The following is a 26,673-nucleotide window of genomic DNA, read 5'->3' as shown; positions in this document are numbered from 1 at the left end:
GTCGCTATGAGCTGCCTCAATGACAGCTAACAATAAGTGGTAAGATGGTAGGTGGGGGCGGGGGCATAGAGTCCCATTTACCTCTAGCAGCTGGCAGTGCTGATAATTCCCCGAAGAACCCCACACTTCTGGAATTATCCACCAAATTGCCTTCAACAGCAGGGCTGAACTGAGAGGTGGATGAAAATCAAGTTTTGATGACACTTGTGGAACCCTGAATCCAACTGTGACCTCTGGACGGTTTTAGTTACGCCATCCCTCCCACTCCCCGCCCCCACACATTTGCGAAAGAAAGGGTCCTACCTGATCAGCACTCCCTAAATTCTACATATTGTAAGGCTATAACAACGTTGGAAACCAAGTAGCACCATAACCTGTAGTTCTCCTCATTCCTGTGAAAATAGAAACGGAACACACATGTGAACCCTACTCAATTCACTTCATTTTATTCTGGGATGTGTATTACAGATAATACAACTCACAAACATACCAGTGGACACTGAAAACTAAGGCCATTCTGTGAGTTATTTTTTAAATTGGTGTTTTGCACATAATGCTTTTTTAAAAAATTAATTACCAAAACCAAGATTCTCTTATGAAATAAAAAATTAAGGTAGGTACAAGACAACTTTAGGGCCGTATCTGATCTGAAGCTCATCATGTGACAAAAATACCTTTGCTCTCTACAGCACGCATAAAGGTACAAGGCGAGCACTACCTCAGTGTCAAGCTCTCGTCTCCCTGTTTTCACCAAGTAGTGTTTACCCAGTACAGTCACCAGTGCTTACAAGCCATTTCCCTCCCAGTGAGTAGCAAAAAGTGACTTTTCCTAAGACACGCATTGCAGAATTCTTGGAACATGACAAGAAAGGGACCCGTAACTAAGGCACTGGAAGCACGTTATTTATATAAAGAAATGTAAACAATTTAAAACGAACAGGCTCCCTCCCTTACTCTTTACTGTAAAGGGGCACAAGGGCATAGTGGTTGAGCCAGAGCTTGAAGACAGGTGGAACATTCTCCCTCTTCAGAACTCAGTCTTGCCGAGTGCTCCAATATAAGATTTCTGAATGGTGCTCTTGAAGTAACTAATTTCAGTGACTCAAATGGCAGCTGCTACTTCCCCTTAATATGCACTGTAACAGCATAAAAACCAAGGAAGGGTTTCATTAGGAGCCTGAAATACGGGCTATGACATTTATTTTTTAGTCCTTTGCTATGTTTGTCTAATGAATTTTAAATTACTTTGGCTTGTTTCATCAAAGATGTCTGGTGAAAGAACTTGTTACCATAACAGGGCCCTTTCTTGTAGGTTCATATTTTAAGTATAATGGTTCATGTCCTATATAAACCACACTTGCTTTATTAAAACTTTACAGAATGGTAAATTAAAGATTTAACAATTGAACCTATTGCACTGTAAAAATTTCAAAGTCCATTGAGTTTGCCTTCAAAGGACTGAAAGAGCAGTAAGCAGGGATTGAGTTTCTGGCTATAGCTGGACCAGAGGTGGCTCTGGTTCTGCAGGGATGGGGAGAGAAGGTGCAGAAAGGGTAATTCCTAAGGACAATCACATTGGAAAGCTAACGTAATTCTTACTTGACATTTTGGCATCAATTTAATATAGCTCTCAGTTCTAAATCATTAACTGTGTATTTCTTTTAAAAGTTATTTATTCAAATAAAATTACAAAAAGTCTTTAACGCAAATACATGTGTAGAGAAATGCACAGTTTTGATTTAAAAGGAAGCCTGATCGCAAAAAGCTAAAACAAAACAAAACTGCCAAGAGGGACTTTTCTTTTTGATATTATCATTTCTAATTCTTAAAGCAAGTACAATGTCGGTATTAACCAGTTTTAGTACCTTATAATCATGAATTCCAGGTAGGTCAAATTAAGTTTGCATTCATGTTTCTAATTAGCAAAAAAAAAAAAAATCAAATCCCTTTAAAGATCTCAGAGGGTACAGGCAGGCACACCACCAGTGGAAGGTACAGCTTGAACAATGAGCCTTGTGACTTTGGAGGGAGGGCAGTAATCCACTGCAGCTTGGACCGGCTGCATTATAAACCCATTTGGGGTAGAAGGCACAGCTTTTTTCTTTTACCCAGGACAAATGTGATCCTAATTGTCAAACTATTTGTGTTTCCAAATATAACAAAAGGAAGTCTGAGAGAAACCTAAATTAGAAGCCTCTTTTATTAATGGAGGAAAAAAAAAAAAAAGTAGGGTAAAAACCCTTAAAAACCATGAGGTTAAACAGCTGGGTCTGGAGCAGATGTGCACAATAACTAATTAGTAACTCTCAGCAGGATTAAAAAATTAATCCAGGATTAAAAAATCGATGGCATTGGGTTTGATTGGGAGCAGGATTAAAAACAGCTTCTGAGGGGCAGTTAAATACAGGCTGGTGAGTTTCAGTAGGGGCACCAGTTAATACCCTTCTAATAAAAATGATGTGTCAACATTGTTCCGTCCCAACCAGTACTTTCTACAAGAATCTGCTCTGTAAGTTTAGCTCATGACATGTTTACTTTTCATGGCAATGTACGATTCAACTGTTGGGTAAAAGTCATTGTCAAGCAAAAATGACGTGTAATTAAAGAGAAGGCATTCATGCCAGAAGAGTACAGAAAGTAATAAGTAGCTTTTGAGGCTGACTGAACACAGCAATAAAGCTGACACGTTTGCTAACAGCTAACGACTTTTAATTGCCTCACATTTTCTGCTCCTCTAACCAGCATCCCTGTGATTGAAGTAAAAAGTAGGGCCTGGTTCCAATACAGTGGAAACAGTGAGGATGTATTTCTTTTGCCTCAGAAGGAGACTGATGCTGTTGGTTTGCTAGATTTTCCATTGACTCCAACTGACAGGGATATTTAGGTGAACAATTGGTCGAAAGTGGGTTTAAATATTAATATTGAAAGAAGATGCCTGGGGTTAAAAGACAGAGTGAGAGATACCTTGCTACTATTAAAAATGATTCATTTCTGTCCATCAGTTCGGTTTTAAGAGTAAACCCTGCTGAGGCTCCAGGGAATAGATAAACCATTACCGCCCTGTCACAAGCAATTTTGCTGTTGTTGTTTTAATAGCAGACGTTGGATACCCAACACATGTAGAAGACATAATAACCTTCCTTTTTTGATAGGTCTTAAAGAAATATTTCAAAAGACACACAACTTCAAAAGACAGTTTCTGACTGCATTAACAGAATATTCTTCTAAGCTTTCCTTTAAAAAAGTATGTGACTTCATGTTTACCATTTTTAATGCAAAAAAAGTTACACCTGCCAAGTTATAAGCAAACCAGCACTAAGCATGCAAGATTAAGTATGTGGGAAGAACAAAACCCTATTAATTCCTATCTTTAAAATTCAAGCTAAGGTTTCCAAGTGGAGAGCCTGTGGTTTCTCCCTGAGACACATCCAGGTCTTATTTTCCATGTGAAGAAAGGGCACAGGTTGTCTTCTGATGCCTGGGTCAGCATAAGGCTAAATGCCAAGATTTTAAGAACGATGAAGGGGCTCCTATCATAATGCCTGATTAGACATTTTGGCTTTCTGGTCTTCAGGAAGAAGGATGGAATGGGTTTGACTGGCATAGAAAAGAGTATGGGCCGTGCAGAGAGTGAGTCCTGGGCACCCTGTGCCATGGCTGCCAGGAGAAAGGGTGCTCACGTTGGTGAGGTGACCTGGGGCAGTCATGTACCGGCTCTTGATCTTGGCCCATGCTCAAAAGGTCCAGGTCTGCCTTCTCATCTAGGAGTTTGGCAGGTAATCAGATTGGGCCTGTAAGAAAAACTTGCGTGTACCTCTCTGTTACAAGCCTGATGATTGCTTAAAACTCTGGCTCGAGTTGCTTGACAGTGATAGCTCCCTGCTAAGCAGTATCGAAATTACATTCAGAGATTTAAAAAAAAACAAACTGTGTGTGTAGCAATATTTTTTCTCACAAAATATCTTTAACAAATAAGGACAGTAGTATGAAATACCTGACATCATCATGCAAAAATGCATCTCAGCTTACAAAAGCTTAGAACTTTTCCAAAATTTCCCCTAGGTTTTTTACATTGCCAACCATATAATCTCACTTATTTTTCTTTGAATTTAAATGTGGTTGCTTGTGTAAAAAACGGTAACATGCAAGTTCAATGACCTCTAGTCCTCCAAATATTCTCTCCTGCAGCACAAAAATTATAATGGTGATTATAAAATACCACCGAATCAGACTGTACAGATAGATGAGCAGGCACATGGAAGGGCTGAACAGGGTCCAGTACAGTATGGACAGCAATTTGACCACAAGGACCCTGAGCTCAGACTTACAAGGAGGAATTACACTCCGCCCAGTGAAGTAAAAATTCTTCTCCCCTTGATAGAAGGAACGGAGCCTCTCTTCTTTCTCTTCCCACCGCTTGTGGCACCAGAGCTGAAGGTCCTCCTTGGATGTAGGGAGGGTGTCGATTGGGTATCGGCGGACATGAAAGTGAATTTCCTTGGGAAAGTTGCCATTGAGGAGGTGCTTCTCTGTCTGAGGAATGCTGTGAGGATATGCCACAGTGATGTCATGGACAGCATCAAGGTTCTTACCTAGGTTTTGGGAAAGATAAAAATACAGATGTAGCAATGATCACTTGAGGTGGTGATGCTGATTCACACCGCAAGACAGAGCCCCAAACGCTAAAAATCAGGACACAGTGAACCACGATGAACAAACAAGGGCTATAAATACTGGTGCTCCTGGGCACTTGGATCAATATTTACCAGTCATTTTCAGTTTTTTCCTTTTTCTGCTTGCTGATTACCACAAAGACCTTTAGAAAGAAATTCTCTTCATTCGCAGAAACAGTAACCTGCCATTCTAAAACTCACTAGACAAGCACGTTCAGTCAGATTTAACTAGCAATCAAAGAGCACAGGACTAGCCCTTTTGTACCAACAGGATTCACTGTTGATAGCCCTTATTAATACTCCCTCCTCTCCAAATAAAAAGAACAAACCTCACCTTTAACCCATTACTACTACCATGGCAACTACTAGAAAGAAAAACTCCAGAATCAGACTTGATAAATTGGACAGAAACACATGATAACTTTCCTTTTTTTAAAACATATAAATTTGAAGTCTGAGTAAAACCCTAATCTGGTAAACCACCATCCTTAGCAACCTCATGAATAATTATTTTGGGGGTTAAGTGTTTTCAGCAAAGCCATATGCCAGATGCTGGAGATAGATGAGTAAAACAGAGTCCTTAACCTCGAGAGGATCACAACATAGCCAGGGAGACATGCATGTATAATGCCCTAACTAGCACCACAAGGGAACATATAAGGGACTATATGGGCACCAAGAAGGAAGTGGCCTCTGCTGCCTGAGGGGAAGGGGGCAAAAGAGGAGAGGAAGCTAGCTGCAAGGCAGTGGCCGAGCATTGCAGGCAGAGCACAGCCGGGACAGGTCATACAAGGAGGCTGGAGGTATATGGTAAAAGCCTTCACACTGTCATATTTCAGAACATAACTCTATTCTGTAGATGGTGAATCACCTTACACACTGGAGAGCCATTTAAGGATTTTAAACAAAGAAAGAACCAGAATGTTTCATTTTAGCAAGGATTACCTTTATGGGCTCCCTGGAGGCACAAATGATTAAGTGTTGGACTATTAGCTGAGAGGCTGGCAGTTTGAACTCATCCAGAGGCACCTCAGAAGACAGGCCTAGCAATCTTTTTCTCAAATGTCACAGCCTTGAAAACCCTGTGGAGTTCTATCTGTACACATGGGGTCACTGTGAGTGGTAACTGACTGGACAGCAACTAACAACAACAATCCTGGGGAAGTGAAAAGAATGGTTTGAAGAGGACCTGAGATGAGACAGAGTTGTTGCAGTTACTGCCACAGAGTTGGCCCCTGACTTACGGCAAGCTCATGCATAGTGAGATTGGACTGTTGCGATATGTAAGATTTTCACCGGCTGATTTTTCAGAAGTATTTTGCCAGGCCTTTCATCCTAGTCTGAAAGCCTCACTGAAACCTGTCCAGCATCATATCAACACGCAAACCTCCACCAATGGATGGGTGGCAGCTGCACTTTAGGCACAATGGCCAGGAATCAAACCCAGGTGTCCAGCACAGAAGGCGAGAATTCTACCACTGAACCGATACTGTCCCCAAGACAGAGCTAGGGTGAGTAACTGCATCACTACTGCAATATTGCAGGCAAGAAATGAAGAGGTGGTAGGAGCCAAAGGGAGAGACGTGCGCAGAAAAATTAAAAGGAAGGAGTGACATGACATAGTAGTCAACTGGATGTGGAAGGCTGAGGAGGACAGAGCAGGAAGGAATGAGCCCAGGTGTTTCTGGCTCAGGAGACTGAGTGGATTAGAAATGGAAAAGGATTTTAGATCTGGAAGGGACTATGGGGACTATTTAATCAAACCCTGCATATGAAGGCCCAGAGAAGTTGAGTATTTTGCCGAAGGGCATGCAGTGTGTTGATGCCTAGTCTGAATGTTGCTGTCTTCCATACCATGTTATCTTCAGTGGGAGACTTTTGATGTGGACTTTGATCTGTTACAGAACTACACGATATTGATGAAACTAATCTGTGGTGACAAAAATCAGAATAGTGGTTGCCTGTGGAGGTGGGAACTGACTGGAAGGGGGAATGAGGAAAACATCTGGGTGACATATGTTCTATATCTTGATTAGAGCGTGCATTACATGGTATTTACATTTGTCAAAATCATTAAAATGTACATTTAAAATCTGTGCATTTCACTCTATTTAAATTTTACCTCAGTAGTAATAACAATAAAGATCAGATCCAAGTCTCCCACCACACCCCATGTTGTACCCTTTCCAGTGAACCTATTAGGTTACACTCTTCCTTTTTAATGATTCTTTATGTCTTTTGTAAAAGGCTTATTGTCAGTCCCCAACACCTTGTGATTTACTTTAGGGTAATGACAATGTTTTGGTTTGGCTTCATAACTGTCTTGTAAAATAATCAGCACTTAATAACAGCTAAGATATAAAAAATAAAAATACCTACATCAGCAAGGCTTAGATTCAAATCTGAAGGGAAAGCTGAGAGGGCAGAGGGCAGAGGGCAGAGGAGGTGCACATGAAAGGCTGATGGGAGAAAGCTTTAGTAGCTGTATTGGAACATCTAGCAGAGAAGAGGCTGGGCCTATTTGGCTCCAAAGGAGAGACACGGGTCCAGTGATTGATTAGTAGCCACAGGGAAAAGCTTTCTAGCAGAGCTGTCAAGAGGTAACGCGTTCACCCTTTGAGAAAAGGCTGGTTGGCCACTTGCCTGGCATGCTCTGACAGGCATTTGTACACAGGAAAGTGGGTTGTCTGAACAAGCATCCAAAAAAGACTTACTCTTTCACTGATGCACCGAGCATGATTCACCTCTTAAACTGGTAGACCCTGCTAACTCATCTGCATTAAAAATGAAGCAACCTTTTCTCTATTGTCATTAGTCACTACTATCCTGCTCCACTAGAGAAAATTTTTCTTTGACTATACAAGCTAGTTTAATATTTTATTATACCCTCTATCCCCAGACCTCAGAGCCCCCATTCATTTATGCCCATGACCCCCATCACAATCCTTGTTCCAGTTGCCATACATCGACTCCATCTACCCCTTTCCCACTTCCTCTCACAATGGAGAAAATGATGTCTTCACCTTTTGTTACCTGTCATGGCAATTTTCCTCTGTGATTCCAGTGAGTTCACATTTCATTTACCTTCAAAACTCCTCTGCAATCAATATTCCTGCTTCCACCTTCTGCCCAAACCCTCCTGCTCAATCCAGGTCAATCAACATCACTTTTTCCACAGCCTTGACTAATCTCATTTCCCCATGTACTTTCTATCATCTTTCTACTTAGCCATTCTATACGGATTTCACATTTAATCTTAAAATCTGCTCACATGTCCCAGGCACTGTCCCACAAGTGGTTCTTAATGCTTATTAATTAAACACACACACATACACACACACAAACTAAATCAGCTGTTGTTGAGTCGATTCCAACTCATGGCGACCTCTTGTGTGTCAGTGTAGAAATGTACTTCACAGGGCTTTCAATGGCTGATTTTTCAGAAGTAGGCAGCCAAGTCTTCCAAGTTGCCTATGGGTGGACCTGAACCACTGACCTTTTGGTTAGCAGCCAAGCACTTAACTGTTTGTGCCATTCATGTATAACCTCATGTCAGTGGAACAAAATGATTCCCATTCCTTTACCATCCCCATGTTTGGTTGCAGACTGGACTATTGTGATCCTTAGGGTTTTCACTGGCTTACTTTTGGAAGTAGAATGCCAGGCCTTTCTTCCTAGTCTGGCTTAGTCTGCTCAGCATCACAGCAACACACAAATCTCCACTGACAAGTGGGTGTTGGCTGCATATGAGGTGCATGAACTGAAAATGGAACCTGGGTCTCCCTCATGGAGGTGAGAAGTCTACCACTGAATCACCAATGCCTACAGAGCTATATTTTAAGAAAGAGTACTGAAAGAAGTTCCTACAAAGGATTTATACTGCCTCAATATCTTTTGCTCTATAAATCAGTAAACTTTTAAATATGCAGACTATGATGGTTTCCATCAGTAAAGTCCATTTTAGAAAGATCTCAATGCTTTTTTGATCTCTTCAGACTACTGCTTTTTAGATGGCTTAAATTACAAAAGGAGATGTTATCCATTCACTTGTAACCTTCCTGTATATGGGGCCTAGAAAGTGGATTTGTTCTGTTTCAGATACTGTCTACTGGGAACATCCATACTTTATTATTTTATAAAGCTAGTACTCAATGTAGAATAGCCACACCCACTTAGACATACAGTTGTTTCTTTTTTCCCTGAAAGAATAGAAAAAACACATACTTAATACATTATATGCAAAAACCCAAACCAAACCCATTGCTGTTGGGTTGGTTCCGACTCACAGTGACCCTATAGGACAGAGCTGAATTGCCTTACAGGGTTTCCAAGGCTGTAAATCTTTATGGAATCAGACTGCCACATCTTTCTCCCGAGGAGCCCCTGGTGGGTTTGAACCTCCAACCTTTCGGTTAGCGGCCAAGTGCTTTAACCACCACATCACCAGGGCTCCTCTAATATTGCAAACCTAGGGTAAATTTTTAGTCTCAGACTGAGAATGAGAGAATTTTGAATACTTTACTCATGTTTAAGTAACCAAACCCCAAAAACCAAGCCCAGTGCTGTCGAGTTGATTCCGAATCATAGAGACCCTATAGGACAGAGGAGAACTGCCCCACAGAGTTTCCAAGGAGCGCCTGGCAGATTCGAACCGCCGACCGTTTGATTAGCAGCCATAGCACTTAACCACTACGCCATCAGGGTTTCCTTAATAACCAACAGAAGTTTAAAAGGTATGACTGGATTTTACAAATGCAATATCCAGAAGGAAGTGTCTCTAAGCACATCAAGTAGAGCCCATGGTTAGAAGCATCCTGCCCAACACAGTGTACAAGCTCAGTGGGAATGGGAGGGTGCCACCTCCTTATACACTGGTATGTTTAACCCGTTACAGTCGAGTTGATTCCAACTCATAGCAATCCTATAGTGACCCTATGTATGGTATGTTTAAAGAATGTTTAGAAGGACTAAATAAGGCCTTCGTCATCTCAAAATACACATTAGAGCAAGAAATCCTGGTTTGCCCATGGTTGCTGAAGTATCATATCCAGTTATGTAATTCAGTGGCAGAATAAACCAAAACAAGATTTTTTTTAAACTCAAAGTGATCTTTAATAGAAGCTATAGCTGAAATTTTCCCTTTCTTTCCTGACTCCATAAGCAAATATATTCAGAATATATAAAAATACAATTTATTTTAGATTTCATTTTAATACATTTAAAACAAAAAGAAAGGCTACTACATAAGTCTATTTTCTTTTAGCCAGATCTAAATCTATAAATCTAACTATGTATATTACAAAAACCCCCCAAAAAACAAACCCATTGCTATCGAATCGATTCCAACTCATAGCAACAGTATCAGACAGAGTAGAACTGCCCCACAGGGTTTCCAAGGAGTGGCTGGTGGATTTGAACTGCTGACTTTTTGGTTAGCAGCTGGCATCTTAACCACTGTGCCACCAGGGCTCCTAATTCTACATATATTAGAAAGTCTTAAAGTGGCCTGTCATCTAAGTTGAGTTTGCATTAAAAGAAAATGCTGAGGCTGCTGATTTTGTGCTTTGTTTTTCACACTAAAAAAAAAAAAAAAAAAATTACCCACAAGGCTAAAAGTTGCATTTAGGAACTAAGTAATCATTTATTCATTCACTGTGCCATGTTGGAAGTAATATGCAGTAGTACATGGCTGATGATAAGCAGGACAAATCGACACTAGTCAGTACACTTCGAAGAATGGTTTTGAATGGGCTGATGTGGATATATTTAGACTAAAAATACCAATAAATAAGGCACCTTTCAGCTTCAAAATAAAGGGCATGCATGAATCATTAAAAACCAATTGGTATTAAAGCTCAAACAGTATCACTTTCTTTGTTAGCGAAAATACTACTGTTTCCTACTAGGAACATTACTCATTTTTTCTTCTGTGTAAGTCTTTTTAATGCTCAAGGAACAAAGAAAGGTAGTAATCAGACAGCTTTTCACTGGAGTCGCAGCTCTGCCTCTTATCAGCTGTGTGACCTTGGCATGTTCTTAATCACAATCCTCCTCTGTATATGTAGACAATAACAGGAACTCAGGCTTTTGTGAACATCAATTGGATAAGGGCTGTAAAGTGCTTAGAGAAGTTTGTGGCACATGTATTTTCCATTCCCCTAGGTGGGATAATCACCTATAGCACTTGAAGTGAGTTTCAGTTTAGGATGCTACCCTTTAACCTCCTTCTTTCTCTGGATTTCTCCTTGCTTTATATTCCTCTCCATCCCCATTAGCTCATTCCTCAGACATTTTAAGCTAAGTATGGATATTAAATCCATGGATGGCATTCAGAATTAGGAGCTGATGATCTATGTTCTAGCATCATCACCCTCCTGCCTTGTCTTTTTTTTTTTTTTATGAGTCAAAGTTAGTACCTAAGCTTTTCCTAATAAAGTATCACCCTTGACTTAATATCAAACTTTCAGCGGGAAAGAGAACTAAAAATGGTATCCTTGTGGACAATCTTGCCTATCCAACCTGAATTCAGGTGGTTATAGATAATGTCATGGACACATATGTTCACACTCCTATCTGAAACAATCCTGTTGAATTTTCCATATTTTGTATAAATGGGTAAATCTTATCTGATGGGCACTGGTTCTCTAGATCTTCAAAACAAGTTAAAGTTTCTAGATGAAATGAAAACAGGTCAACATTTCCAGAATTTAACAACATTGGTACATTAACAGATCATGACATGAACAGCAAGATCTGAATAATAGTAAGTACTCACTGAAGCCTGAGAATAAACTGTCAAATTTAAATCACAGTTCATAGAACTCTGTGAAATAAAAAATGAATAAACCCAAGTGCTCATTTACAAATAGTACCTCTCTAACCCACTGCTGTAGAGTCAATTCTGACCCATAGTGACCCTGTAGGACAGAGTGGAACTGCCCCATAGGGTTTCTGAGGCTGTAATCTTTATGGAAGCAGACTGCCACATCTTTTTCCCACGGAGCAGCTGGTGGGCTCAAACTGCTGACCTTTCGGTTGGCAGCTGGGCTCTTAACCACTATACAGCCAGGGCTCCTTAGTACTTATCTATTATATCTTTATTTCACAAATAATGTCTAAAATTCAAAACCAAGTCAAGTCAAGGCTGATTCCAAGGTTCTTCAGTGAAAAAGTCTGAAATTTGCAGAATATTTTGTTTTTGTTGTGGTGGAAATATACATAATAAAACATATGCCAACTCAACAATTTCTATATGTACCATTCAGTGACACTGATTCCATTCTTCAAGTTGTGCATCCTGTTCCAAATCATTCCACCATTATGAACATAAACTTAATGCCCCCTAAGCAAAAAGTCGCTGCAGAGTATTTTTGATGCTCATAATGAATCAAAAGAAGAGTAAAAAATGATTTTGCTACTACATTGGGCTTTGCAGCAAGGGTTATAAACAATGACGTCTCCTGAACAAGGCAAGATCTTGTTACAAGGAGATTTTACAAATATTAATAGCATGGCACCTCAGCATCCTGAGCAGTTCTTTTGGAAGAAACACTAAGTCTGTGGTAGTGCATGCTATGGTTTATTCTCTAACAATCAGTCCACTCTTCTCCCATAGTATAGAAGCAAAGATGTTTAGAGAATTGACCCTGGCCTTTTCTTGGGGTGGGCTCTGATTCATTTAAGCCAATCACGGCAATCCCATTATCAGGGATTGATTCAGGAATGGGTATGTGACTCACTTCAGGGCAGTAAGATATGAGGGGTTATTTCCTTGCTCCTAAGACAGAGCCACAAGAAACCACCTATAGAATAAAGCTGATACCAGAAAGGTCAGAATGGAGAGATGGAGGGCACTCCAGGAACTTGTTGCAATGGTTGGGTGTCAAAATCCAACCTTGAAACATGTCCCACTGCTAGACTCTAGTTGTGTGTGCCACTACATTTCCTTACATTTCAACCTGGTTTGATTCAGATTTTCTGCCACAAGCAGCCAAAAATATTCTGATACAGTGGTGTATCAACTGGTATGAGTTAATCATCACTACTGTTTAAACAGAAATGTCATTTTTGGCACTTCCTTTTCTTGAGGAGGCTATTTCCTTATAGTGGTATATTTACCTTTTACTATTAGACTAATGGCACACAGTCTTTGATTTATACATATGTGCACCCTACAGGAACCATTTCTTACATATCATTTAAGTGATTCGTACTTTACCTCAAAGGCTATTTTGGCTCATGAGAACACAAGTACTTTTTTTTACAATAAATTAATGCCATTCATCCTGAAGAGTCAATGCTTCAAAACAGAGTGTCTTCTCAGGTGAACAGTCAGAGCTTATGAGGAATTCAAGATATTCCTGCATGTGAACCTTCAGGATTATGTGAAAAAAAAGTACAAGGTGTTTATTCTTTGGTTCTCATTTATAATCTTTTCAGAAGTAATTTTAAATTAATGTTTTCACAGGCTGACTTTTTTCAGGTGATAGTTTATTTCTTTGAATTAAATTTAAAAAACCTTTTTCCTTGTTTCAAAAATAATACAGACCTCTATAGATAAATGAAGAAAATGTAGGTAAGCCCACAGAAGAAAGAAATCAGTAATCATACATTTGGTTATCATTTTGGCAAATATTCTTCTATTCTTTTTTTTCAAGATAGATGTGATACACACACACATGTAAAACACATCTGGAGCTGGATATACATAAATAAAAATATATGTTGAAAAAAGGAGATGTGTGTGTATACATTTCAACTTTAAAAATGGGATCATATTACATCATTAAATGCAAGAGGAAAAACAATAAAAAATATATTGGACTTCACCAAAATTAAAAACTTTTGTGCAAAGGACTTTATCAACAAAGAGATGAGAGGCGGGGCCAAGATGGTGGAGTAGTCAGACGCTTCCAGTGATCCCTCTTACAATAAAGATGTGAAAAAACAAGTGAAACGATTATATTTATGATAAGCTAGGAGCTCTGAATATCAAAGACACAGTTAGAAAATGGACTGAGTAGCACGCAGAGGGAGAGACAGCTCAGAAGCAGAAGGAATTATTGGACCTGAATCACTGGACTCCTTCAGGCACCAACCCCAGGAGCGGCTGTGGCAGGCTGGTGGTAGCGTTCGGTTGCAGTTTCTTCAGGGAGAAACAGCCAGCTGTACAGCCTACTCACACCTCCGGAACCAGAGAAGAATGGCGCTCTCAGAAAAACCTAAGTACTTGTGTATCTTTTACCGTGCCCCCACCCCCAAGCCAACTTCAGTGGCTGTTGATTTCCCTAGGCCTGAGATAGGTCCTGCTTAGTGCCCTGAGCCATTCTCCCACCCTTGGAGAAGGAATAAATTCACACCTGGGAGAAAAGATAATCTGCCAGCTCTACAAAGCTGTGGAGCTCAGGACAGAGGCGGCTCCTGTCCAGGCTCCATGGACTGAATACCTTTCCCCCCTGCATGGACCTGTGTGGGCCCCTATCAGGAGAATAGGCCCTTGCTGGCAGACTGTAACTGTTTCAGCTGTGCGGTGAAGAGGTGCGTGTTTAATGTTTGACACTGCTTTGCTTATTAAACAGGGTCTTCACTTACCCACATTAGGGGCTTAAGGAGTGGTGGCTCTGCTCAGGTTACCCAGCTACCTGTGACAGGGGCCCAAAGACAACTGGTACCTCTGAGTTCTTAAAACCAATAGCATTGGGTGCCCATTGTCTGTCTGCAGAAACCCCCACCTGTACACTTTAGGGAACAGGGATGCGCTTTTCTCACAGACACTCGGGGGCCAGCTGTCAGGCCCCCACCCTGTTCAGAGCATGACCTCCTGCTGCAACCAGATACTAGTACCTACACCAATCACCCCTACCGCTCTAAGACTGTAGGACAGAGCCTGAACACACATTTGATGACCAGCTACCTGGACACCTGAGCTGAATCCATACAAGAAATGAATGGACTGGGCTGATATACCTGATAACAGTTCTAGCCATCTGGTGACAGAATGTCAGAGCTTCAAGGTGAAAATAATCAAGCTAGCTCACTCAAGCAACCCATTTGGGCGTATCAAAATAAAACAAAGCAAGAAGCTAGGATACAATAAACAAATATAAAATAAACTAATACAATAATTTATAGATGGCTCAGAGACAACAGTCAATATCAAATCACCTAAAGAAGCAGACCATGATCATTTCAACAAGCTCTCAGAACAAAGAATCAAGGGATCTTCTGGATGAAGGTGCTTTCCTAGAATTACAGGATGCAGAATACAAAAGATTAATATACAGAACTCTTCAAGACATCAGGAACGAGATTAAGAAGGAGATCAGGCAATACGTAGAACAAGCCAAGGAATACACAGATAAAGAAGTTGAAAAAATTACAAAGGTTATTCAAGAACATGATGAAAAATTTAACAAGCTGCAAGAATCCATAGAAAGACAGCAATCAGAAATTCAGAAGATTAACAATAAAATTACAAAATTAGACAACTCAATACAAAGTCAGAGGCGCAGAATTGAGCAAGTGGAAGGCAGAACTGGTGAGACTAAAGAGGAAGCACTTGGAACCAACATATCTGAAGAAAAATCAGATAAAAGAACTTCAAAAAATGCAGAAACCTTAAGAATCAAGTGGGACCCTATCAAGAGAAATAACCTATGAGTGATTGGTGTGCCAGAACAGGGAGAGATAACAGAAAATACAGAAAGAATTGTTAAAGATTTGCTGGCAGAAAATTTCTCTGATATCATGAAAGATGAGAAGGTATCTATCCAACATGCTCATGGAACTCTGCAAAAGCTAGATCTCAAAAGAAAGTCACCAAGACATATTATAATCAAACTTGCCAAAACCAAAGATAAAGAGAATTTTAAGAGCAGCTAGGGATAAAGGAAAAGTCACCTACAAAGGACAGCCAATAAGAATAAGCTCGGACTACTTGGCAGAAACCATGCAGACAAGAAGGCAATGGGATGACTTATATAAAGCACCGAAGGAAAAAAATTGCAGCCAAGAATCAGATATCCAGCAAAACTGTCTCTCAAATATGAAGATGAAATTAGGACATTTCCAGATAAATAGAAGTTTACAGAATTCATAAAAACCAAAACAAAACTACAAGAAATACTAAAGGGAGTTCTTTGGTTAGAAAATCAACACTATCAGGTATCAACCCAAGACCAGAACACCGGACAGAGAAATCAGATGTCTACCCAGATAGGGAAATCATAAAAATACATCAAGGAAAGAAAAAAACAAACCAAAAAAGAAATACTCGAAACAGAGAATCAGTGATGTCATTATGTAAAAGAAGACAACATTGAAACAATAAAGAGGGATTAAGAAATATAGTCAAAGGTCATTCATATGGAGAGGAACACAAGGCGGTGTAAAGAAATAAAAGTTAAGTTTAAACTTAAAAAAATAAGGGTAAATATTAAGGTAACCATAAAGGAGCCTAACAATAGTATTCATCAAAATAAAATACAAGAAAAAAATAGAGACTCAATAGAAACAAAATCAACAACAACGAATAAGAGGAAAAGAGAATATATAAAGATATGCTACTCAGCACAAAAAATTAAGTGGGAAAAAGAAACTGTCAACAACACACAAAAAAAGACATCAAAATGACAGCATTAAACGCATACCCATCCATAATTATGCTGAATGAAAACGGACTAAAAGCACCAATAGACAGAGAGTGGAGGAATAGATTAAAAAACACATTCCGTCTATATACTGCCTATAAGAGACACACCTTAGGCTTAGAGACAAAGACAAACTAAAACTCGAAGGATGGAAAAAAATATATCAAGCAAACAATAATCAAAAAGAGCAGGAGTGGCAATATTAATTTCTGACAAAACAGAATTTAAAGTTAAATCCACCACAAAGGATAAGGAAGGGCACTATATAATGATTAAACAGAAAATATACCACAAGGATATAACCATATTAAATATTTATGCACCCAATGACAGGGCTGCAAGATACATAAAGCAAACTCTAACAACACTGAAAAGTGAGATAGACAGTTCAACAATTATGGGAGGAGACTTTAACACACCACTTTCATTAAAGGACAGAACATCCAGAAAGAAGCTCAATAAAGACACCAAAGATCTAAATGTCACAAGCAACTGACTTGATCTCATGGACATATACAGAACACGCCACCCAACAGCAGCCATGTATACTTTCTTTTCTAGTGCACATGGAACGTTCTCTAGAACAGACCATGTATTAGGTCATAAAGCAAGCCTTAGCAGAGCCAAAAACATTGAAAAATTACCAAGCATCTTCTCTGACCATAAGGCCACAAAAGTAGAAATCAATAACAGAAAAAAGCAGGGAAAAGAAATCAAACACATGGGAACTGAAAAATACCCTGTTCAAAAATGACTTGGTTATAGAAGACATTAAGGATGGAATAAAGAAATTCATAGAATCCAGTAAGAACAAAAACATTTCCTATCAGAACCTTTGGGACACAGCGAAAGCAGTGCCCAGAGGTCAATTTATATCAATAAATGCACACATCCAAAAAGAAGAATGGGCCAAAATCAAAGAACTATCCCTACAACTTGAACAAATAGAAAGAGGGCAACAAAAGAAACCCTCAGGCACCAGGAGAAAGGAAATAATAAAAATCAGAGCAGATTTAAATGAAGTAGAAAATAGAAAAACAATTGAAAGAGTTAGCAAGATCAAAGGCTGGTTCTTTGAAAAAATTAACAAAATTGATAAATGACTTGCCAAACTGACAAAAAGAAAACAGCAGAGGAAGTAAATAACCAGAAAAAGAAATGAGATGGGCGATATTACAACAGACCCAACTGAAATTAAAAGAATCATATCAGATTACTATGAAAAATTGTACTATAACAAATTGGAAAACCTAGAAGAAATGGATGAATTCCTAGAAACACACTACCTACCTAAACTAACACAAACAAAGGTAGAACTAAATAGTCCCATAATAAAAGAAGAGATTGAAAAGGTAATCAAATAATTCCCAGCAAAAAAAAAAAAAAAAAAGCCCTGGCCCTGATGGCTTCACTGCAGAGTTCTACCAAACTATCAGAGAAGTGTTAACACCACTACTACTAAAGGTATTTCAGAGCACAGAAAAGGATATAATACTCCCAAACTCTTTCTATGAAGCCAGCATATCCCCGATACCAAAACCAGGTAAAGACACCACAAAAAAAAAAAAAAAAAAGAAAATTAGAGATCTATATTCCTCATGAATTTAGATAAAAAATTCTCAACAAAATTCTAGCCAATAGAATTCAACAACGTATCAAAAAAAAAAAAAAAATTCACCATGACCAAGTGGGATTCATACCAGGTACGCAGGGAATATTCAATATTAGAAAAACAACTAATGTAATCCATCGTATAAACAAAAAACAGGAACCACATGATTTTATCAATTGATGCAGAAAAGGCATTTGACAAAGTTCAACACCCATTCATGATAAAAACTCTCAGCAAAATAGGAATAGAAAGAAAATTCCTTAACAAAATAAAGGGCATTTATACAAAGACAAACCAATATCACCCTTAAAGGAGAGAGTCTGAAAGCATTCCCCCTGAAAATGGGAACCTGACAAGGATGCCTTTTATCACCAGTCTTATTCAACATTGTGCTGGAGGTCCTAGCCAGAGCAGTTAGGCTAGATAAAGACACAACGGGCATCCAAATTGGTAAGGAAGAAGTAAAAGTATCTCTATTTGCAGATGACATGATCTTATACACAGAAAACCCGTAGGAATCCTCAAGAAAACTACTGAAACTAATAGAAGAGTTCAGCAGAGCATCAGGATACAAGATAAACATACAAAAATCTGTTGGATTCCTCTATACCAACAAAAGGAACACTGAGGAGGAAATCACCAAATCTGTATCATTTACAGTAACCCCCAAGAAGATAAAATACTTAGGAATAAATCTTACCAGAGATATAAAAGATCTGTACAAAGAAAACTACAAGACATTACTGCAAGAAATCAAAAGAGACCTACATAAGTAGAAAAATATACCTTCCACATGGATGGGAAGACTCAAAATTGTAAAAATGTCTATTCTGCCAAAAGTGACCTACAGAAAAAATGTAATTGTGATCCAAATTCTAACAACATTTTTAAAAATAGGATGCAGAAAAAAATCAACAACTTCATATGGAAGGGAAAGAGGACCCAGGTAAGTAAAGCATTATTGAAAAAGAAGAAGAAAGCGGGAGGCCTTACTCTGCCACAGTAGTAAAAACAACCTCGTAGTGTACAACAAAAGATACATAAACCAATGGAACAGAATTGAGAATCCAGACCTAAATCCATCTGCATATGAGCAGGTGATATTTGACAAAGGCCCAAAGTAAGTTAAACGGGAAAAGATAGTCTCTTTAACAAACGGTGCTGGCATAACTGGATATCCATCTGCAAAAAAATGAAACCAGACCCACACCTCACACCATGCACAAAAACCAACTCAAAATGGATCGACGACCTAGATATAAAATCTAAAAGATAAAGATCATGGAAGAAAAAATAGGGACAACGCTAGGAGCCCTAATACAGGGCATAAACCGTATACAAAACATTACTAACGTTGCAAAAGAGAAACTACATAACTGGGAGTTTCTAAAAATCAAACACCTATGCTCATCCAAAGATTTCACCAAATGAGTAAAAAGATTACCTACAGAGTGGGAAAAAGTTTTTAGCTATGACATTTCCGATCAGCATCTGATCTCTAAAATCTACATGATACTGGAACAACTCAACTACAAAAAGACAAATAACCCAATTAAAAAATGGGCAAGAGATATGAACAGGCACTTCACTAAAGAAGACATTCACGTAGCTAACAGATACATGAGTAAATACTTACGATCATTAGCCATTAGAGAAATACAAACCAAAACTACAATGAGGTTCCAATCTCACTCCAGTAAGGCTGGCATTAATCCAAAAAACCCAAAGAAAGAAATGTTGGAGAGGTTATGGAGAGACTGGAGCACTTATACACTGCTGGTGGGAATGTAAAATGGTACAACCACTTTAAAAAGCTAGAAATAGAACTACCATACAATCCAGCAATCCTACTCCTTGGAATATATCCTAGAGAAATAAGAGCCTTTACACAAACAGATATATGCACATCTATGTTCACTGCAGCACTGTTTACAATAGCAAAAAGATGGAAGCAACCAAGGTGCCCATCAATGGATGAATGGATAAATATATTATGGTATATTCACACAATGGAATACTACACATCAATAAAGAACAATGATGAATCTGTGAAACATTTCATAACATGGAGGAATCTGGAAGGCATGATGCTGAGTGAAATTAGTCAGTTGCCAAAGGATAAATATTGTATGAAACCAGTATTATAAGAACTCTAGGAATAGTTTAAAGAGAAGAAAATATCCTTTGATGGTTAAGAGAGTTGGGAGGGAAGGAGAGGGTTTTCACTACTTAGATAGTAGATGAGAACTATTTTAGGTGAAGGGAAAGACAACACACAGTACAGGTGAAGTCAGCGCAACCGGACTAAACCAAAAGCATAGAAGTTTCCTAAATAAACTTGAGGCTTCGAAGACCAGCATAGCAGGGGCAGGGTTTTGGGGACCATGGTTTCAGGCAGCATCTAGGTCAATTGGCATAATAAAATCTGTTAGGAAAACACTCTGAATCCCCCTTTGGAGTATTGTGTCTGGGATCTCAAACGCTAGCAAGTGGCAATCCAAGATGCATCAATTGGTCTCAACTCACCTGCAGCAAAGCAGAATGAAGAACAAAGACACAAGGTAATTATAAGCCCAAGTGACAGAAAGGGACACATAAACCTGAGACTACATTAGCCTGAGACCAGAAGAACTAGATGGTGCCCGGCTACAACTGATGACTGCCCTGACAGGGAACATAACAGAGAACCCATGAGGGGATGCAGACCCCAAATTCTCGTAAAAGACCAGACTTAATGGTCTGACTGAGACTAGATGGACCCCAGAGGTCATGGTCCCCAGACCTTCTGTTAGCCCAAGACAGGAACCATTCCCAAAGCCAACTCTTCAGACAGGGATTGGACTGGACTGGACTATTAGGCATAGAAAGTGATACTGATGAAGAGTGTGCTTTTTGGATCAAGCAGACACATGAGGCTATGTGGGCATCTCGTGCCTGGAGCGGAGATGAGAGGGCAGAGGGGTCAGAAGCTTGCCGAACGAACACGAAAAGAGAGAGTGGAGGGAAGGAGTGTGCTGTCTCGTTAGGCAGAGAGCAACTAGGAGTATCTAGCAAAGTGTATATAGTTTTGTATGAGACTGAGTTGATTTGTGAACTTTCACTTAAAGCACAATAAAAATTAAAAAAAAATGAAAAATCCTTCGTTTTTAGATATTTATGTTGTTCCCATATAAGCAACACTTTAATCATTCCCATATAAACAACACTTTAATCAATATCATTGTAGTTAATGACAATGATTTTTTAGGATAAATATAATAAGCCAAATTGCTGGAGATATATATATATTCGGATCTGAGTCACGGCACCAGGAAATCCTGGTGGCGTAGCGATTAACAGCTACTGCTGCTAATCAAAAGGTCGGCAGTTTGAATCCACCACGTGTTCCTTGGAAACTCTGTGGGGCAGTTCTACTCTGTCTCATAGGGTAGCTGTCAGTCAGAATCGACTCAATGGTAGTAGGTTTATTAGGGTTTTGCTACCTGAGCCCCAGAAAGGTCAATTTCTGCTCAAATAAGAAATGTACAACATTGTTTGCTATCTTACACTTTTACTAATGCTTAGGAGTGTAATTTTTAGAAAGTTGGCAAAGAGTATCATTTAAAACATTTTTGCTTTTGATTAGATAAAACAAGTTTATTGGATATATCCATATGCTAATATCCTTTTCATATTTTGAAAATTCAGTTGTCTACCTCTTACAGATTTTGAAGAGCTCCTAATAAAGATATTTACCCACTATCATAAAAAAAAAAATACACGTAAATTTTTTCTAGTAATTTTATCACCTGGCCACTATAATGTTTATTTTGTTGGATTTGCTCCACTGTGATCATAATTTCATTTTCTTTGCCCATTTCCTATAGGATCTCTCTATTGCCTTTATTTACGGCATGTTTTTGTGTGTGTATGTATGCACGTGTGTTCAAATTCATTTATCTTTATGTTGTAGATTTTGAATCACTATTATCTCCCCTTCCCCTAGATTGTATACGTATGTTGTATTTTCTTGCAAGATAAAAAATATTTTTCCACTTAGGTTTATAATCCAGCTTGACTTTCTTTCAAACAGGCAATTAGTTTTCTACAATCCTCTATTAAATAACCCCTCTTTTCTTCACTAAACTGAAATATCAACTTGGTCATATATTAGATTCTCAAATATATAGACAGATAGTCTCCCTTCTCCTTCTGCAACACTGATCTGTGTTTATTCCTGCTCCAAGACCATACTGATTTCCTTTGCAACTTAATATCTGATAAAACAAGTCTGCCTCTATGTTCTTTTTTATACTATATGTGGCTTGTTCTGGCAACTACTTTGCAATATATACTTTAAGAACATTTAATTCAATTCCAAAACAAACACCACTCCCCCCAAACACAACCTGAAATTGCATGAGTACGATATTTATAATTTTGGAAGAATGGACATATTTTTATAATGTCTTTTCACTCAAGAAAAAGATATGTTTTTCCATTTGTTCCAGTCTTATTTTTTGTCTTCCAATAAGATTTTAGAGTTTTCTTCATATAAGTTCTACGGCTTTCTTATAAAATTCATTTCTAAATAATTCCATAACGTTTGTCAGTATTGTGAACAACTACATGTTCCTATTTCTGCTTTTAGGCATTCACTGCTAGAATAGAAAAAATCTATTGTTTGTTGTATTTTTACCTTACATGTATCCATATTAACAAATTTTCTTATTAATTCCAGTTGATTTTTTTACTACATTTCCTTTGACTTTCCAGATCTAATTAGCAGCAAAAACAGTTTTATTCTTAATTTTCCAGTTTTTAAGGAGTTATTTTCTTATTGCTATCATCAGCATTTAATTAATAATAAAAATGATAGCTCTTGAATTTACTTGAAATTTGATTTTTAGTGCTTTAGCATATAAGGTGGTATGTAACATTTTTGTTGTTAGGTGGCATCGAGTTTATTCTGACTCACAGAGACTTTGTGCACAAAAGAATGAAACACTGCCCGATCCCACACCATCCTCACAATTATTGCTATGCTTCAGAGCCCACTGTTGCAGCCACTGTTGTCAACCCATCTTGCTGAGGGTCTTCTTCTCCTTCGCTGAACCTCTACCAAGCATGATATCCTTTTCCAGGGACTGGTCCCTCCTGAAAAGATGTCTAAAGTATGTGAAATGAAGTCTTGCCATCCTTGCTTCTAAGAAACATTCTGGCTGTACTTCTTCCAAGACAGATTTGTTCGTTCTTCTGGCAGTCCATGGTATGTTCAATATTCTTCGCCAACACCATAATTCAAAGGTGTCAATTCTTTTCTGGTTTTCCTTATTCATCACCCAGCTTTTGTATGCATATGAGGATACTGAAAATATCATGGTTTGGATCAGGCGCACTTAGTCTCTAAACTGACATCCTTGCTTTTTAACACTTTAAAGAGGTCTTTTGCAGCAGATTTGCCTAATGCAATGTGTTCTTTGATTTCCTGAAAGCTGATTCCATGGGCGTTGATTGTGGATCCAAATAAATTGAAATCCTTGACAATTTCAATCTTTTCTCTGTTTATCATGATGTTGCTTATTGGTCTAGTTATGAAGATTTTTGTTTTTTATTATGTTGAGATGTAATCCATACTGAAGGCTGTACTTTGATCTTCATCAGTATGTGTTTCAAGTCCTCTTCACTTTCAGCAAGCAAGGTTGCGTCATCTGCATAATGCAGGTTGTTAATGTGTCTTCCTCCAATCTTGATGCCCCATTCTTCTTCATATAGTCCAGCTTCTTGGATTATTTGCTCAGCATACAGATTGAATAAGTATGGTGAAAGGATACAACCCTGACACACACATTTCCTGACCTTAAGCCATGCAGTATCCCCTTGTTCTGTTTGAATGACTGCCTCCATCTATGTAGAGGTTCCTCAAGAGCACAGTTAAGTGTTCTGGAATTCCCATTCTTTGCAATATTATCCATCAATTGTTATGATTCACACAGCCAAATGCCTTTGCATAGTCAATATAACACAGGTAAACATCTTCCTGGTATTCTCTGCTTTCAGCCAGGATCCATCTGACACCAGCAATGATATCCCTAGTTCCATATCCTCTTCTGATTCCAACAAGAACTTCTGGAGTTTTGGTAAAATAGTATTATATTTAAGTAGTTAATGTCTATTCTTATTTATCCTACAGTTTTTATTAGGAATGGGTTAAGGTTATTGAATATCTTTTCAGCATCTACTTCCAAAAAATCAGCCACTGTAAACTCTATGGAGCACAGTTCAACTCTGACACACATGGGGTCACCATGAGTTGGACTCTACTCCACAGCAACTGGTTTATGCTCCCCTTCCCCCAGATCTTATTATTTACTAAGTGGCAGGAAAATCAAAACACAGTATTGTAAAAATTGAAATTTTTACAAGCTATATTTTCTCATTGAAATTTGACACAAATAGAAATAAATAAAAAACACTTCTAAGATAATCCTTGGATAAAAGGTGAAATTAAAAAGAAAAGCGATAACTAAAATGCAATGAAAAAAAAAAAGAATATGAGACATAGTGAAGGCTGTACTCAAGAGAAAAATTTATGAGCCTAAATGCTTCATTATTAAAGAGGAAAAAGCAAGAATAGAGAAACTACTCACCTTGCATGTTAGGAACTAAAAAAAAAAAAAAACAAAAGGAAATATGAAGACAAAATTACTAAAGATAAAAAGCAGTCATTATGGTGGGGCCAAGATGGCTGACTAACTAGAAGCTACCATGGATCCCTTTTGCAACAAAGACTCAGAAAAACAAGTGACTTGATCACATACATGACAATCTATGAACCCTGACCATCAAACACAGAACTAAGGAGTTGACCTGAGCAACAAGGGCGTGAAAAGCCACGCCCTGAAGCAGCGACTCTTTCTGGAACCAGCGTCCTGCGCCACAGCCTTGAGCCCTCGCGGTTCCCTGGTGCCAGAGTGGTGGGGCTGATTGTGGCTTATGGAGACAGGGCAAGCACAGGATGCAACCCTAACCCCTAACCCCCTGGAATAACCTTGGTAGAGACTCAGCCAGTGCAAGCAGGCTGCACACTGATGATGCTGACAAGAGAACGAGCAACCACGAGGAAGCCACGACTGTTTTCGGAGCATGGAGCCAGCGTCCCAGTCAGAAAACCTTGGTGCCGTGCTTTAGACTAAGCACAGAGGAGCGGAGCACGGCTTCCTGAGACGGTGGAAGCACAGGACACAGCCCTAGCCCCCTGAAGTAACCTTAGTGGAAACCCAGCCAGCGCACGCAGGCTGCAAAACGATGTGGCTGACAGGAGGAGAAATCACGGGGAAAAAGTGACTGGTTTTGGAGCCTGGACTGCAGTGTCCCAGCCAGAAAACCTTGGCGCTGGGCTTTGGACTAGGAGCGGAGGGGCTGATCATGGCTTCCTAAGACAGCGAAAGCACAGGACCACAGGCCTGACCCTCAGGGTCAATCTCCACCCAGACAGCTCACACAGCCTACACGCCCCTCCAGAACCTCAGATAAAACAGTCATCACCAAGCAAGATAAGTAAATTTGTCTATATTACTGCAGGCTACTCTCTTCTATCTGTCTGATCGTTCCCCTTCCTGCCCCAGGCGGCTTCATTAACATTGGAATTTCCTGGGCCAGGGAGTGAAGTGCTTTGTGTGTGTGTGTGGGGGGGGGTTCCTAACCCATTCTTCTGGCCTGAGAGAAGCAGCAATTAACAACCCAAGGGAGAAAAACCCTTCCCCGACTTCCCTAAACTGGAATAAAAATATGGAACCAGCTCCTGCCAAGCATGAGATCCACAGTATTTGGCTTTCATCCCTACAGGGAACAGAGTGGCTATTATAATGCAAAGGCAATGCTGATAGAGATCTGACTGTAATTGTTTTAGTGGAGCAATGGAAAGACAAGTTTTCGAGGTCTGATGCCTCTCTACCTATTAAAGAGAGTCCTCACTGATCTGCAGTGTGGAACTGAGGGCTGAAGCTCCACCCAAACCACCTAGCCACCTCCTAAAGGGGTCTGAGGATAGTGACGGTACCAATCTTTAGAGGTACAAGCATTGGGTGCCTAAGGTACAGCTGCAGAGCCCGCTCACCAAAGTGCTTTAGGAATAGAGGCACACCTACCTCACTGGCACATGGAGGATGGCTGTAGGCATCCTGCCGTCCTCAGAGTGTGACCCCCTGCCACTACTAGAATCTGGTGCACACAACTATCACCACTACTCCTCTAAGTTAATAGGTGACAGTCTACACAACACACTTGGTGACCCAAAATCAGAACACCTAAGCTGGTTCTATTCAAGAATAGTGAATGGGCCCCTACGCATATATATCTGGTAACAGCTCAAACCAGCTGGTAATAGGACAGAAGTAATTGAAAGGCTACAACAATCAAGACAGCACAGTCTAGTACCCCATCTGGGTATATTGAAACAAAACAAAAAGACTCACTGAGCAAATATAAAATAAATCATTACAATATCTTATAGGCTCGGAGACAGCAGTCCATATCAAATCACATAAAGAAGCAGACCATGATTCCTTCTACAAATCCTCAAATTAAAGAATCCAGATCTTTCCCAAATGAAGATACAATCCTGGAATTCCCAGATGCAAAATATAAAAAACTAATATACAGAATGCTTCAAGGCATCAAGGATGACCTCAGAAATGAAATAAGGCCATCTATAGAAAAAGCCAAGGAACACACTGATAAAGCAGTTGAAGAAATCAAA

The 26,673-nt window shown here is 39.2% G+C and overlaps 1 protein-coding gene across 7 annotated transcripts in view; it reads right to left on the bottom strand.

Moving 5' to 3' along the window:
- Nucleotides 1-282: 282 nt before the first annotated feature.
- The window catches only part of LCLAT1 (lysocardiolipin acyltransferase 1), a 426,874-nt gene continuing 400,483 nt past the window's right edge, over nt 283-26,673 (bottom strand). For 6 of the 7 annotated variants that reach the window (XM_049904965.1, XM_049904968.1, XM_049904967.1 and 3 more), the window contains one exon: nt 283-4,592. In XM_049904965.1, coding sequence (XP_049760922.1) covers nt 4,090-4,592 — 503 coding nt within the window. In that variant the 3' untranslated portion in view covers nt 283-4,089. The remainder of the gene's footprint in view (nt 4,593-26,673) is intronic. The other variant, XM_049904972.1, reaches the window with a different exon arrangement.

Source organism: Elephas maximus, chromosome 12, assembly GCF_024166365.1.
Source record: "Elephas maximus indicus isolate mEleMax1 chromosome 12, mEleMax1 primary haplotype, whole genome shotgun sequence".
Classification (NCBI taxonomy): Eukaryota; Metazoa; Chordata; class Mammalia; order Proboscidea; family Elephantidae; genus Elephas; species Elephas maximus.
This window is presented reverse-complemented; position numbering and strand designations above follow the sequence as displayed.